Source organism: Lynx rufus, unplaced genomic scaffold (genome assembly GCF_022079265.1).
Source record: "Lynx rufus isolate CCGP_SWC_20201006 ecotype Redwood Valley unplaced genomic scaffold, mLynRuf1.p SCAF_2, whole genome shotgun sequence".
Classification (NCBI taxonomy): domain Eukaryota; kingdom Metazoa; phylum Chordata; class Mammalia; order Carnivora; family Felidae; genus Lynx; species Lynx rufus.
Genome location: NW_025814834.1, coordinates 171,053,731 through 171,069,754, shown reverse-complemented (window position 1 = coordinate 171,069,754; position 16,024 = coordinate 171,053,731). Strand labels below are relative to the sequence as shown.

The following is a 16,024-nucleotide window of genomic DNA, read 5'->3' as shown; positions in this document are numbered from 1 at the left end:
GAAACTCTAATTCTGTACTCTTGTCCCTTTTCAGTCTATTCTTTGTGCTGGTCTTAGAATCAAGCCCATAGAATCAGATTCTGATATTTCTGTTTGAAACCAGTTTTTCTTTGGATAAAGAACAACATTCTTAACATGGTCTACAAGGCCCTGTGTGCTCTAGCCCATGTCAAACCTTTGGCTACATCTCAAGTGCCTTTTCTGGACTATCCATGTCTAGTCACATTGGCTTTTAAAATTTTTCCAATGGACCATGCTTTCTCCTGACTCCACTGTATAATGAGTAGCTTTTAGTACATGTTATAAAATGGAACATCTACTGTTAGAGAAATAAATGTATCAATACTTTTGAGGAGATATTTATTACCCTAAAAGAGCACTGTTCTGTGCAGCATTGTTTTCTTGAAAAGTAAACCTGTGAATTATTGTAAATAAGCACAAGCATGTTAAAGTATAATTTGTTCCTTTTTCAGATTATATCACACATCTCACCTTTCCCTCAAGTCAGTTATAAAGCAAGTACTTACAAGGTACATTTATTCTTATTTTAAAGTAAGAAAACATTTTCCGTTGTAAATTTAAGCTATTGTTTTAAATGCTGCAGTATTGAGATAGGAAGGAAATGTAGGAAATGCCTTAAAAAACAAAACAATTCGGTTTTATATGAAAGTAGTGACTTAATTAGAATGGTGACTTAAAGCCTCCATTCTGAAGATAGCTGTCATTTCTTACAAGATTTAAAACCACCTTCTCTATAATAAATAAAACAAGTTGAATAGTCTCACAAGCACCAAAGCTGAGTTGTTTTACTAAGCTAATTTATTGTTCTTAATTGTGAGCACCTGGAGGAAATTATTGTTTGGTTTTGTATGATAATTTTTATTGTATATTTGGTATTAAATGTTTCTGTAATTAAAATATTTATAGAATATATTGTATTCTGTTATGGAAAATGAGAAACTGGTTTGCTCATTTGTAGTTCAAGTTGTATATGATCAGTTAAGTAACTTTAGCAGGTATTGCACCATATGATATATATTCATTACTGATATTTCTTTAATTTTTTTCTTTTAGTCAAAAGATTAAACTTTACAGAAGAATGCAATCAAGTGATGGCTTTTTCTTTAGAATTTGAATATGGAGGCCACAGGAACAGATGAAGTTGACAAGCTAAAAACTAAATTTATATCTGCTTGGAACAACATGAAATATAGTAAGTGTCATGATTTAAAAATTATATAAATCCAAAGAAATATTTGAAGATGTATATCATCTCCCTTATAAAGTCATTGAAAATTGGTTGAGGTTCTCTTGAATGAAATATTTCTGTAAGGAATGTATATAAGAACATATTCGGAAGAAAGAGCCAAATATCTTCATAAACATTGCCTAGAAACTTAGGCATACTGTGTGGTCCTTTTTCCTTTAAACATTCAGAAGCAAAAAGAATTTATTTAGGTGATGATAATACCTCAGGTTTTCAGACTCAGTTTTAGGCAACTGTATGTATAAACTAGGAAGCAAGCAAAATAAACCATTGAACACACCAAGCAGATATGTTCACACACCAATACCTATGAATTTCTCTCAGACCCTTGTGTTTAACCTTGGGTTTGTGAACAAAGCCATTAAGGATCATATGGTGATTTTAAAGCCCACCTTGGACTAGAAACAATTTGGAGAAGAAGAAGCTTTCAAAGATGGAGAAATACTCAGCAGAACCAGCTTCAACCAGGAAGAAGTTCAGATCCATAAAATAGGAATGATAACATTTAAAAAACTCCCTTTATAATGCAGATTCAGGTAGGGGAGCCAAGATGGCAGAACAGCATGGAAGTTTTTTGTGTATCTCGCGTCCATGAAATACAACCAGACGAACACTAAACCATCCTGCACACCTAGAAAACTGATCTGAGGATTAACACAACAATCTGCACAACCTGAACCACAGAATTCAGCGGGTACATGGCGCGGAGAGGTGAACTGGGGGAGAGAGAAGCCACGGAGGGCAGGGAGCCACTTTTGCTTGGGGAGAGAGGATGGAGCTGGTGGGGGGGGGTAGGGGAGAATACAGGAAAAGCACGCCTCCCCAAAAGCAGCTGGAAAGTGAAAATTGGAAACAGCTGCAGGGACTAAACTGAAAAGGGAGAAAGGAGAAAGGAGAAAGGGGAGGGTTTAAACTCCATTAAGACTGTAAACGGGAGCGCAGAGTCTGAAACTCCACAGCTCAATACCTGGTGGTGGCTCTGGTGGGAAAGGCAAATCCCCAGGAGCAGAGTGGGGTCCAGGAGGTTCTCAGGCCACACTGGGAGAAGTGGTTCCATTGCTAGAAGGACATTTGGTGGAGGCTGTGAGGTCACCTGGTCCCAGCAGACCCCAGAGAATGGCCACATTCACTGGTGATGGAACAAGGTCGTTAAGGGTGAAGACTGGTGCCAGATGTATTGTGATTTTCCATAATCCCTGAAATGCTGCTGCTACACTATCTCACGAACTTTTTCTGGGGCGGGCTGGCACCTGGCTGCAGTCTCTGGGCATCAGCAGCAGCACGGTCCCGTGAACATTCCTGGGCGCAGCTGGCACCTGACCATTGCTCGGTGAGACCCTCCGCAGAGGGGTGGAACGGGTTAAAGCTGCAGTCCCTCAGAATTAAGGGGCCAGGGAAAACAGCCACATCTGAGACAAAACTCGGGAGAGAGGTACTACCTGGGGTTTGGTCATGGATTGTATAAAAGCGGGGAGTGGACAAAAGCTGAAGACAAAGGAGGGGTGTGTGATTGTTGATCAGGGAGAACAATTCCTATACTAGAGACTGGGTAGCTGCCTGACGCCACTTTCATTGCTCCCATGCATGCACATATGCACCTGCAAACGCCACAACAATCCACCCCAGTAGGCTAGCAACGCCATCTAGTGGAGAACAGAGCTGTTACACTAAGCCCCGCCCAACTGGGCCAACCTCGCTCTTCAAGAACACAAGTCTCACTGCCTGCTTAGTTTATGGAAATAAACTTCTAGGGGAAAATGAAGTAATTTCAGTCGTATTTCAGTCAGCATGTCCAACTATTCAATTTTCTTTTTTAAAAAATTTTTTTCTTCTCTTTTTCATTTCTTTTTCTTGAATACAGAAAGAAAAAAATCATTTTTATTTTCAATTTTTATTAAAAATATTTTTCTTTAAATTCTTTTCCTGTTTTTTTACTTTTGTGTAAATTTTTTCAAATTCTATTTTACTTCCATCATTTTATTTTAGTCTACTTCAGTGTATTCACTTTTTCAAATTTTCAAATGATATTTTTTCTTTTTTCTCTTTTTGGTTTCTTTTCTTTTTCTTGAATACAGAAAGAAAAAATTCATTTTTATTTTTAATTTTTATTACAAATGTTTTTATTTAATTTTTTCTACTATATTCTTTACTTTTGTGTAAATTTTTTCAAATTCTATTTTACTTCCATCATTTCATTTTACTCTACTTCAGTGTACCCAGTTTTTAAAATTTTCAAACAATTTGCTTTTTTTTTTCTTCCCTCCCTCCTTTTTTCTCTAATCTATGAAGCCACTTTCAACACCCAGACCAAAACACACCTAGGATCTAGCATCATTTATTCGATTTTTTTGGTGTGTCTCTTTTTAATTTTAATATTTTTTAATTTTAATTTTTTTTAATTTTAATTTTTTTCTACTTCATTAATTCCTTTTCTCCCTTCAAAATGATGAAATGAAGGAATTCACCCCAAAAGAAAGAGCGGGAAGAAACGATAGCCAGGGACTTAACCAACACAGATACAAGGGAGATGTCTGAAACAGAATTTAGAATCACAATAATAAGAATACTAGCTGGAGTTGAAAATAGATTAGAACCCCTTTCTGCGGAGATAAAAGAAGTAAAAACTAGTCAGGATTAAATAAAAAATGCTATAACTTAGCTGCAATCACGAATGGATGCCATGGCAGCAAGGATGGATGAGGCAGAACAGAGAATCAGTGATAGAGAGGACAAACTTATGGAGAATAATGAAGCAGAAAAAAAGAGGGAGATTAAGGCAAAAGAGCACGATTTAAGAATTAGAGAAATCAGTGACTCATTAAAAAGGAACAACATCATGGAGTGGCCAACAGTCTGCAAAGCAACATGCCTAAGTTTTATTGTGACTACTGCAACACATACCTCACCCATGACTCTCCATCAGTGAGAAAGACACACTGCAGTGGTAGGAAACACAAAGAGAATGTGAAAGACTACTATCAGAAATGGATGGAAGAGCAAGCCCAGAGCCTGATCGACAAAACAACTGCTGCATTTCAGCAAGGAAAGATTCCTCCTACTCCATTCTCTGCTCCTCCTCCTGCAGGGGCGATGATTCCATCTCCCCCTAGTCTCCCGGGTCCTCGCCCTGGTATGATGCCAGCATCCCATATGGGGGGCCCTCCCATGATGCCAATGATGGGCCCTCCTCCTCCTGGGATGATGACAGTGGGACCTGCTCCTGGAATGAGGCCGCCTATGGGAGGCCACATGCCAATGATGCCTGGGCCCCCAATGATGAGACCTCCCACCCGTCCCATGATGGTACCCACTTGGCCAGGAATGACTCGACCAGACAGATAAGGAGAGACAGGAACCTCTTTATATCCATTTTATATTACTTGTTCTACTTCACCAGGAGATCATGGTGCTGTGACTCTGGGTGTTTTCTAACAGCATGACAAGGAAGACTTGCTCCCCCTTCCTATCAAATAGAGAATAGTTTTTGCAAGGGAGTAGTGGGACAAAAAAAAAAAAAAAAGTAATTTCCATTTGTATCATGAAATGTGAAAATAAAATTGTCAACTGTTTTAGTTAAAAAAAAAAAAAAAAAAAGAACAACATCAGAATCAGGGGTCCCAGAAGAGGAAGAGAGAAATAGGGGTAGAAGGGTTATGTGAGCAAATCATAGCGGACAACTTTCCTAACCTGGGGAAAGACACAGACATCAAAATCCAGGAAGCGCAGAAGACTCCCATTAGATTCAACAAAAACCGACCATCAACAAGGCATATCATAGCCAAATTCACAAAATACTCAGGCAAGGAGAGAATCCTGAAAGTAGCAAGGGAAAAAAAAGTCCTTAACTTCCAAGGGAAGACAGATCAGGTTTGCAGCAGACCTATCCACAGAAACTTGGCAGGCCAGAAAGGAGTGGCAGGATATATTCAATGTGCTGAATCAGAAAACTATGCAGCCAAGAATTCTTTATCCAGCAAGGCTGTCATTCAAAATAGAAGGAGAGATTAAAAAGTTTCCCAGACAAACAAAAATTACAGGAGTTTGTGACCACTAAACCAGCCCTGCAAGAAATTTTAAGGGGGACTCTCTGAGGGGAGAAAAGATGAAAATATAAATAAATACCAAAAGCAACAAAGATTAGAAAGGACCAGAAACTCCAACTCTACAAGCAACATAATGGCAATAAATTCATATCTTTCAGTACTCATTCTAAACGTCAATGGACTCAATGCTCCAATCAAAAGACATAGGTAACAGAATGAATAAGAAAACAAGATGCATCTCTATGCTGTTTAAGAGACCCACTTTAGACCTAAAGACACCTTCAGATTGAAAGTAAGGGGATGGAGAACCATCTATCATGCTAATGGTCAACAAAAGAAAGCTGGAGTAGCCATACTTATATCAGACAGTCTAGACTTTAAAATAAAGACTGTATCAAGAGATGCAGAAGGGCATTATATCATAATTAAGGGGTCTATCCACCAAGAAGACCTAACAATTGTAAATATTTATGTGCCAAATGTGGGAACACCCAAATATATAAATCAATGAATCACAAACATAAAGAAACTCATTGATAGTAATACCATAATAGGAGACTTCCAACACCCTACTCACAGCAGTGGACAGATCATCTAATCAAAAAATCAAGGAAACAATGGCTTTGAATGACACTCTGGACCAGATGGACTTAACAGATATATTCAGAACATTTCATCCTAAAGCAGCAGAATATACATTCTTCTCCAGTGCACATGGAATGTTCTCCAGAATAGACCACATACTGGGACACAAATCAGTCCTCAGGAAGTACAAAAAAATCGAGATCATACACTGCATATTTTCAGAACACAACACTATGAAACTCGAAAGAAAAAATTTGGAAAGGTAACAAATACTTGGAGACTGAAGAACATCCTACTAAAGAATGAATGAGCTAACCAAGAAGTTAAAGAGGAAATTAAAAAGTATATGGAAGCCAATGAAAATGATAACACCACAACCCAAAACCTCTGGACCGCAGCTAAGGCAGTCATAAGAGGAAAGTATATAGCAATCCAGGCCTTCCTAAAGAGGGAAGAAAGATCTCAGATACACAACCTAACCTTATGCCTTAAAGAGCTGGAAAAAGAACAGCAAATAAAACCCCAAAGCAGCAGAAGACAGGAAATAATAAAGATTAGAGCAGAAATTAATGCTATCAAAACTAAAAAAACAGTAGAACAGATCAATGAAACCAGAAGATGGTTCTTTGAAAGAATTAACAAAATTGATAAACCACTAGCCAGTTTGATCAAAAAGAAAAAGGCAAGGACCCAAATAAATAAAATCAAGAATGAAAGGGGAGAGATCACAACCAAAACAGCAGAAATAAAAACAATAATAAAAAAATATTATGAGCAATTATATGCCAATAAAATGGGCAATCTGGAAGAAATGGATAAATTCCTAGAAACATATACACTACCAAAACTGAAACAGGATGAAACAGAAAATTTGAACAGACACATAACCAGTAAGGAAGTCGAATTAGTAATCAAAAATCTGCCAAAAAACAAATGTCCAGGGCCAGATGGCTTTCCAGGGGAATTCTACCAAACATTTAAGGAAGAGTTAACACCTATTCTCTTGAAGTTGTTCCAAAAAATAGAAATGGAAGGAAAACTTCCAAACTCTTTCTATGAAGCCAGCATTACCTTGATTCCAAAACCAGACAGAGACCCCACTAAAAAGGAGAATTATACCAATTTCCCTGATGAACATAGATGCAAAAATCCTCAACAAGATATTAGCCAACTGGATCCAACAATACATTAAAAAAATTATTCACCACGAGCAAGTGGGATTTATACCTGGGATGCAGGGCTGGTTCAATATCCACAATAAATTTGATTCATCACATCAATAAAAGAAAGGACAAGAACCATATGATCCTCTCAATAGATGCAGAGAAGGCATTTGACAAAATACAGCATCCTTTCTTGATAAAAACCCTCAAGAAAGTAGGGATAGAAGGATCGTACCTCGAGATCATAAAAGCCATATATGAACGACCCAACTCTAATATCATCCTCAATGGGGAAAAACTGAGAGCTTTCCCCCTAAGGTCAGAAACAAGACAGGGATGTCCACTCTTTGCAACAACATTGCAACAATGTCCACATTGCAACAACAGATGTTGGCAAGGATGTGGGGAAAGAGGATCTCTTTTGCATTGTTGTGGGAATGCAAGCTGGTGCACCCATTCTGAAAAAACAATATGGAGGTTCCTCAAAAAGCTAAAAATAGAACTACCCTATGACCCAGCAATTGTACTACTAGGTATTTATCCAAGGGATATAGGTGTGCTATTTCAAAGGGACACATGCACCCCAATGTTTATAGCAGCACTATCAACAATAGCCAAAGTATGGAAAGATCCCAGATGTCCATCGATGGATGAATGAATAAAGAAGATGTGATATTTATATACAATGGAGTATTCCTCGGCAATCAAAAAGAATGAAATCTTGCTATTTGCAACTATGTGGATGGAACTGGAGGGTATTATGCTAAGTGAAATTAGTCAGTCAGAGAAAGACAAGTATCATATGACTTCACTCATATGAGGACTTTAAGAGACAAAACAGATGAACATGAGGGAAGGGAAACAAAAATAATATAAAAATAGGGAGGAGTACAAAACATAAGAGACTCATAAATATGGAGAACAAACTGAGGGTTACTGGAGGGGTTGTGGGGGGGCGGGAATGGGCTAAATGGGTAAGGGGCACTAAGGAATCTACTCCTGAAATCATTGTTGCACTATATGCTAACTAACTTGGATGTAAATTTAAAAAAAAGAAGAAAACACAAAAATAAAATTAAAAAAATAATAATGCAAATTCAGGTAAAACACAATGGACAGTTGGCTCCTGCTCACTGGAAAGCATGGCCAGCTAAAGGCCATGTTAGACAGTTACAACTTGATAATAAAACATTGCATTTTGAAGACTATGAGCACTGATTTTTTAAAAATTGAGATATAATATACTAAAAAAATCATCCTTTTATGATTCAGTAGTTTTTTTTTTTATTTTAAAAATTTTTTTTTTTAATGTTTATTTATTTTGGGGACAGAGAGAGACAGAGCATGAATGGGGGAGGGGCAGAGAGAGAGGGAGACACAGAATCGGAAACAGGCTCCAGGCTCTGAGCCATCAGCCCAGAGCCTGACGCGGGGCTCGAACTCACGGACCGCGAGATCGTGACCTGGCTGAAGTCGGACGCTTAACCGACTGCGCCACCCAGGCGCCCCGATTCAGTAGTTTTTAGTATAAGATTGTACAACATCATCACTAGCTAATTCCAGAACACCTTTATCACCCCAAAATGCAACCCTGTACCGATTAGCATCTACTCCTTGTTCCTCCCCACCTCTTCTCTAGCCCCTGGCAATCACCAGTCTATTTACTGTCTCTATGGATTTGACTGTTCTGGACATTTCATATAAATGGCATTATGCAACTTGTGGCCTTTTCTGTCTGACTCCTTTCGCTTAGCATAATGTTTTCAAAATTCATCCATATTGTAGCATGTATGTATCAGTACTTCATTCCTTTATATGACTGAATAATATTTAATTGTATGGCCATACTACATTTTCTTTACCCATTTATTATTTGATGGACATTTGGGTTGTTTTTGAATTTTTGGCTAATATGAATATTGCTGCTATGAGCATTGTGTAAAAGTTTTTGTGTGAACATATGCGTTCAGTTCTCTTGGGTATATACCTAAAAGTAGAATTGCTGGATAATACATTAACTCTAATTTTAACTTTTTGAAAAAGTACCAAGCTGTTTTCTAAGGTGGCTGTACCATTTTACATTCCTATCAGCAATGTTTGAGGGTTTGAATTTCTCCACATCGTCAACAGCACTTTTTATTGTCCATCTTTTTTATTGGAGCCATTCCAGTGGGTACGAAGTATCTCAGTGAGTTTGATTTGCATTTCCTTGATGAATAATGATATTAAGCAACCTTCCATATACTTACTATTTGTATATATTCTTTGGAGAAATATCTATTTAAATCCTTTGTGTATTTTTTAATTGGGTTATTTGTCTTTTTATTTTTGAGCTTTATGAGTTCTTTATATGTTCTAGATAGAAATCCCTTAGCAAATATATGATTTACAAATACTTTCTCCCATTTTGGTGTTGTCTTTTTACTTTCTTGATAGTGTCCACTAGAGCACAAAACCTTCAAATTTTGATGAAATCCAGTTGACTTATTTTTTCTTTGGTTGTTTGTGCTTGTGATATCAAATTAGAGAAACCGTTGTGTAAATCAGAATCATGAAGATTTATACCTGTGTTTCTTAAGAGTTTTATTTTTTTAATTAAAAAAACCTTTTTCTAGGAAGAGAGAGAAAGCGAGCATGAGTTGGGGAGAGGGGCAGAGGGAGAGAGAGAGAATCTTAAGCTCCACACTAAGTGTGGAGCCTGATGAGGGATCCTGGGATCATTACCTGAGCCACAATCAAAGGTCAGACGCTTACCTGACTGAGCCACCCAGGAACCCCAAGAATTTTATTAATTTAGCTTTTATATTTAGGTCTTTGATCCATTTTGAGTTAATTTTTGCATGCGATGTGAGGTAGAAGTCCAACTTCATTTTTGTATGTGTCTATCTAGTTGTCCCAGCACCATTTTTTGAAAAGACTGTTCTTTCTCCATTGAATGGTCTTGATTCCCTTGTCTAAATCAGTTGACCACAGATGTAAAGGTTTATTTATGGACTTTCAGTTCAATTCCATGTATGTACACATCCGTCTGTGTGCCAGTGCAACACTCTCTTAATTACTTTAGCTTTTTGTAAAATTACAAAATTGGAAAGTGTGATTCCTTCAACTCTGTTCTTCTTTTCCAAGATTATTTTGGCTATTTTGGATGAATTTTTTATCATCTTAACAATTTCTGCAAGAATCCAGTTGGGATTTTGATAGAGATTTTAGTGAATCTGTAGATCACTTGTACAGTATTGCCATATTAAACTTTCCAATCCATGGACATGGGATATGTTTCCTTATATTTAGGTTTGTAATTTTTTTGTTTCAATCATGTTTTGTCGTTTTCTACTTATAAAGCTTGTTAAAGTTTTTCCTAAGTATTTAGGAAAGTATTTATTTCCTTTTTTGTTAAAGTTATTCCTAAGTATTTTATTCTTTTTGATGCTATTTTAAAGTGAATTGTTTTCTTTCTTTAAGTTTATTTGTTGCCAGTATATAGAAATACAGTTGCTTTTTGTAATTTTATCTTGTGTCTTGTAAGCTTGATGTTCTACTTTATTAGCTCTAATAGTTTTTTTTTGTGATTCTTTTGGATTTTCTGTATGTAAAGATCATGTCATCTGCAAATAGAGGCTTATGTTCTTTTTAAGCCATTTAATTTGGTGAATAGGTTATGTGATGAAGATTTCATTTGTAAGTTGAAAATTGTCATACAGGCACTAGATAACCCATTTTTATTTTACTATTTTTTTAAATACAAATCACTTTTATTTTTAAATGTTTATTTATTTATTTTTGAGAGAGACAGAGAGAGAGAGAGAGAGTGTGAGCAGGGGAGTGGCAGAGGAAGAAGGAGGCAGAGAATCTGAAGCAGGCTCTGAGTGCTGTCAGTGTAGAACCTGATGTGGGGCTTGAATTCAAGAATCATGAGCTCATGACCTGAGCCAAAGTCTTAAGCTTAAGACCTAGGTGCTCCTAGAATAACCCAGTTTATCAGTATCCTAGGAATTGTTAAACTATTATTTACATATGTGTTGTTTTCCTTATCTAGATACTTAAGTGGCCATCATAAAATTATGGTAATTTCTAATCTCTGAAGAACAGATGGTTTAAGGTGACTAAGTGTTCTAGATAGCTTCAAGTTATGGACTAGTATTTTTGTTTGATTTTATTGGTTGAAAATCTCTCTAAAATGTTTTCTGTATTTTCCTTGCTTAGAGTTTGTGTAGTATGGGTGGTGCAGGAAGGACTAAGATTGATTGAGCATTTACTAGCATTTAAAAAAAATTTTTTTAAATGTTTATTTATTTTTGAGAGAGACAGACCATGAGTGGGGGAGGGGCAGAAAGAGGGAGACAGAATCTGAAGCAGGTCCAGGCTCAAGTGTCAGCACAGAGCCCAACACAGGGCTCGAACCCATGAACTGCAAGATCATGACCTGAGCTGAAGACAGAGGCTTAACAGACTGAGCCACCCAGGTTCCCCAGCATTTTGTAGATGATTTTTGTACCTTATTTAAATCTCATATCTTTCTGAGATGGATATCTTCCTGAGATTTTTTTTTTAATTAGAAAACTGAGATTAACATATTTGTGGTCACATATCTAGGTAATAAGTTATGAAACTGGTGGTATTCAAATCCAGCCTCCCTGTTCCTCAGTCTTGCTCTTCTCTGAATATAGTGAACATAATTTAGGATTATTTTTTTCAATGTCAATATTATGAAATGATGAAGATGGAACTAGAAATGGCATAGCACTTAAGATTTAAAAGACTCTGGACCTTACTTTCTTGAAAAACTGCTTAATTTTTGCTTTCTTCTCCCCTCTCTCCTTTTATTTACCTGACTTCATGAGGTGTGTAAACTTGACTTCCTTATTAAAAATGGTTAATATGTAAACCATCCTTCTTCTGGGTGTTTCAGATCCTCCCCAAAATAATTATCATCTGTTATTTCTACATTCTTTGGCTTGTTTGGATCTTTTAAAGCTTTGTGGTTTTCAGGTAGCTGACTTAATGGACTATAGGTTTTTTGTAACATTCTGTTTATGATTGCTATTCTCCAAAGATTGTCCTTAGTAAGGATCTTTAATCATATCTTGTGTTGTCTCTTTTCTCATTGAATCTGGGCTGGCCTGTGCCTCATATTAACCAATAGAATGAGAGGAAATGAGGCTGTGTCAATTCTAGGCCTGGCCATTAAGAGGCAACTTCTGCTTGCTCTGATTTGGAGCTCTGAACTGTTATGTCACCACTTTAGGTACTCTGCTGGAGAAAATCACACGGAGAGACCACATGATGAAGAAAGGCCCTGAGATGATCTAAGAGAGAAAGCATCAGCCAATTCAGTGTCTCAGTTGAGCCTCTCCATCTGATTTCCACTACGTTAGACTTAGCAGGAGAACTGCTCGGTTGAGCCCAGTCAATCCACAGAACTGTGTGATATAAGAAAAAAGTTGTTTCATAAGATAAAAACAGAGAGGGAGGTAAACCATAAGAGACTCTTAAATACACAGAACAAACTGAAGGTTGCTGGAGGGGAAGTGGGTGGAGGGATGGGCTGAATGGGTGATGGGCATTAAGGAGGGCACTTGTTATGATGAGCACTGGGTATTGTATTTAAGTGATGAATCATGGGAATCTACCCCTGAAACCAAGAGCACACTGTATACACTGTATGTTAGCTAACTTGACAATAAATTATATTAAAAGAAAAAAAAATTTCCTTCACCCCAGAAAGTTTCTTCAAGCTTCCTTCTGGTCAATGCTCACCCCTCACAGACAGTCACTGCCCTGTTTCAATTTATTTAATGGCTTGTTTGCCAAATTTACTTACTTTTCTTAACTTACTTAGTTTTATTTAATTAGTTTTCATTTGAAATCATAATGACATTTGTCTCTGTCCCACCTCCCTCTGCTATAAACTGAGACTTAAAGGTAAACAGTAGGGGAGATTAAGATACAAAATAAGAATATATTCTTCAGTATGAAGAATTCTGGTGAATATATATTTTTCAATATGGATAAGAAGAACTTATTAATATACTCTTATTCATGGCTCCTTCCTATACTCCAGGCTCTGTTATCCCATGTCTCTATGGATTTTATATCCTTCATTTTTTGTCTGTGTGCCATGGTATCCTGGTTCAGCATCAACAAGCTAGGGTAGAGGTAGTTGTGTTTCTTACAATACTTTTATAAAGATAAAATGACAACTGGTCAACTAAAACCAAATAATTAAAAGAAAAAAAATATTCTATAGACTAGTCATTTGGCATACTGGCCTAATTCAGCTTTGACATGCCTGTGGAAAAAGAGAGGAAAATGGCTGGGCCTTATGAGAAGTCCTGAGCTTTCTTATGTACCTAGCATCATGGAGTATTAAAATAAGTCAGTCTATTATGAGGGTTAAGTCCTGCCAGGATTTGCACAGGAAGTGTAAGAGTGAGAGAGTATGCACCATATGAGTCATGGTTGAGCTTTAAAGCACTGTAAATCTGTGCTCAAGTAAAATGTGGATCCTTGCAATGCCCCAGGCTCTTAAGAATCAGATTCATAACTTCTCTTTTCTTGAGGAAGGATTGGTGAATGGTAAGAGGGGGTAGGCAGAGGCTAGAGCATAGGGAGAAAGAGAAGTTCCTCCTTGAAGATTGTTTCCTTTTATTTGAAGTTTTTTTTGTGAAGTTCTTAGAATTTAGTTTAGAAATACTGTCTTTAGAGGGGGAGGGGGTTATTACTATTTGGGAGTTAGAATCATTCTGGTACAGTACTAACAATTCTAAGAGATAATGTTTGTAAGGTGCCTAGCCTAGTTCCTGGTATAGAATAGGATCAGTAAATACCATTTTCCCACTGGAGTTCAGAGAAAAGCATCAGAGCCAGGTGGGAAAAAGAAAAACTGGCTTAGAAGTGCACACAGGAGGGTGTGAAGCCTGCTTAAGATTCTCTTCCCTTCCTCCCTCTGCTCCTCCCTGGCTCACACTCATTCGCTCTGCAAACACACACACACACACACGCGCGCACACACACACACACACACACACACACACATGCACGCACACACACACGAGCTGTAAGAAGTAGATAGGCTCATATTGGGGAGGATATTTTTGTCATGGGATAGTATGAGCCAAACAGCAAAGCCCACTTTGAGTATAGGTGAAAAGTAGTGGAAAAGATGACTGTAAACATAATTTGTATCATATTTTGGAATGTCTTTAGTATCACTGAGAAGTTCATAATAAATCTGTTAAGTAATGAGTCACTGAGGATGGTTTTTGAGCAGAAGAGTTACCTATTCAAAGCTGAGCCACGGGGAGATTAATTTGGCAGTGACATGTGGCATATGCTAGAATGAGGAAAAACTGATGACACAGAAACCGTTTTGGAGAGTACTGCAGCAATCCAAGTAAAGGAAAACCCGATTCATATATTTATTTGCGATTCTTTCTTTTCTCTAGCAAATTCAAATACTTGCATCATCTTTGTTATGAATACATATTTCTATTTCTGTTTTGTATTCATTTGTATTAAAGTACTTTGGGGAGCACTTTTGTAAAAAGTCACTTATTTTACATTTTCTAAAAACTTTTCAATATAAATGGCAGATAGTCTACTTAAGAGTAGACCTAAGTCTGTTGGCTCCCAATTTCAGATTCTTTCTGTTTATATGCTCTTGCATGTTAGGAGCTGCTTTTAAGTCTATCCTTAGCAGTCAGGAATTTCATATACTTAGGAATACTCAGGAATACAATGGGCAAGTGTTTTTCTCAGGAAATTAAGAACTATTAATGGCATCATAAAAAACCAAGAGGATAGATGCTATAGTTTCGCAGGAATAAAACTTAAAGAATTTGCAACTATAGTTGGGAATTGGGGATTTGGAGGTGGAAACAGAAATGAGGATCTCTGAAAGCTCTATTCACTATTTTCAGACATCCTCAGGTGGCTGAAATGATGGGGTTATACATTTACCTAGGAAACTTCAGGGATTCACATTTATCACAAGCAGTAGTGGACTGTGTTACCTTTTCCGTAAATTACTTCATTGGAATACTCAATTACTTTAAATATTTTAATTATCTAAAATGGAAGGAAAGACAAGAAATTGGTAACATTTGTTGCATGTGGGAAAAAGAAGTTAATGTCAGAGAAACTGGAGTAGAATTTGTACTGTTTTTTTTTTAAAGTAACTTTTGTTTTTTTTTTTTTTTTTTTTTTTTATTTTTGGGACAGAGAGAGACAGAGCATGAACGGGTGAGGGGCAGAGAGAGAGGGAGACACAGAATCGGAAACAGGCTCCAGGCTCCGAGCCATCAGCCCAGAGCCCGACGCGGGGCTCGAACTCACGGACCGCGAGATCGTGACCTGGCTGAAGTCGGACGCTTAACCGACTGCGCCACCCAGGCGCCCCACTTTTGTTTTTTTAAAAATATTCATTTATTTTTGAGAGAGAGAGAGCGTGCATGTGCGCACAAGTGAGGAGGGTCAGAGAGAGAGAGAGAGGGGGAAAGAGGATCCCAAGCAGGCTCTGCACTGACAGCAGTGAGCCCTAAGCAGCCTCGAACTCATGAACTGCAAGATCATGACCTGAGCTGAAGTCAGATGCTCAACTGACTAAGCCACCTAAGGCACTCCTATACTGTTATTTTATTTTATTTTTTTGTAATCTTTAATTTGTAATTGAGAGAAAAGAGAGTGCGCATAGGGGAAAGGGGCAGAGGGAGAAAGAGAGAGAGTCCCAGGCAGGCTCCACACTCAGCGTGGAGCCTGATGTGGGGCTTGATCCCACAGCCCTGAGATCACGACCTGAGCCAAAGTCAAGAGTTGGACACTCAACCAACTAAGCCACTGAGGTGTCTCCAGAATTTGTACCTTTTAAGTTTTATACCATAAGATCATTGTGGGGGAAAAAAGAACATTGTGACCTGTTTGAAAATAAATTAAAATTAAGTTCTTTTCTTTCTCATGTTCTTTACATG

The 16,024-nt window shown here is 37.5% G+C and overlaps 2 protein-coding genes across 5 annotated transcripts in view; both read left to right on the top strand.

Moving 5' to 3' along the window:
* ATG4C (autophagy related 4C cysteine peptidase) overlaps positions 1-16,024 on the top strand; it is a 90,952-nt gene that overhangs the window by 23,609 nt on the left and 51,319 nt on the right. For 3 of the 4 annotated variants that reach the window (XM_047085161.1, XM_047085158.1, XM_047085159.1), the window contains exons 2-3: positions 474-530; positions 1,075-1,213. In XM_047085161.1, coding sequence (XP_046941117.1) covers positions 1,138-1,213 — 76 coding nt within the window. In that variant the 5' untranslated portion in view covers positions 474-530; positions 1,075-1,137. The remainder of the gene's footprint in view (positions 1-473; positions 531-1,074; positions 1,214-16,024) is intronic. The other variant, XM_047085160.1, reaches the window with a different exon arrangement.
* LOC124516033 (U1 small nuclear ribonucleoprotein C-like) lies at positions 4,072-4,763 on the top strand. Its single transcript, XM_047085162.1, has one exon. It carries the CDS (start codon positions 4,133-4,135, stop codon positions 4,607-4,609), a length of 477 nt encoding a protein of 158 aa, XP_046941118.1. The 5' UTR covers positions 4,072-4,132; the 3' UTR covers positions 4,610-4,763.

Coding starts and splice junctions, on each gene's coding strand:
- LOC124516033 (XM_047085162.1), top strand. CDS start 4,133: ATGCCTAAGTTTTATTGTGACTACTGCAACACATACCTCACCCATGAC.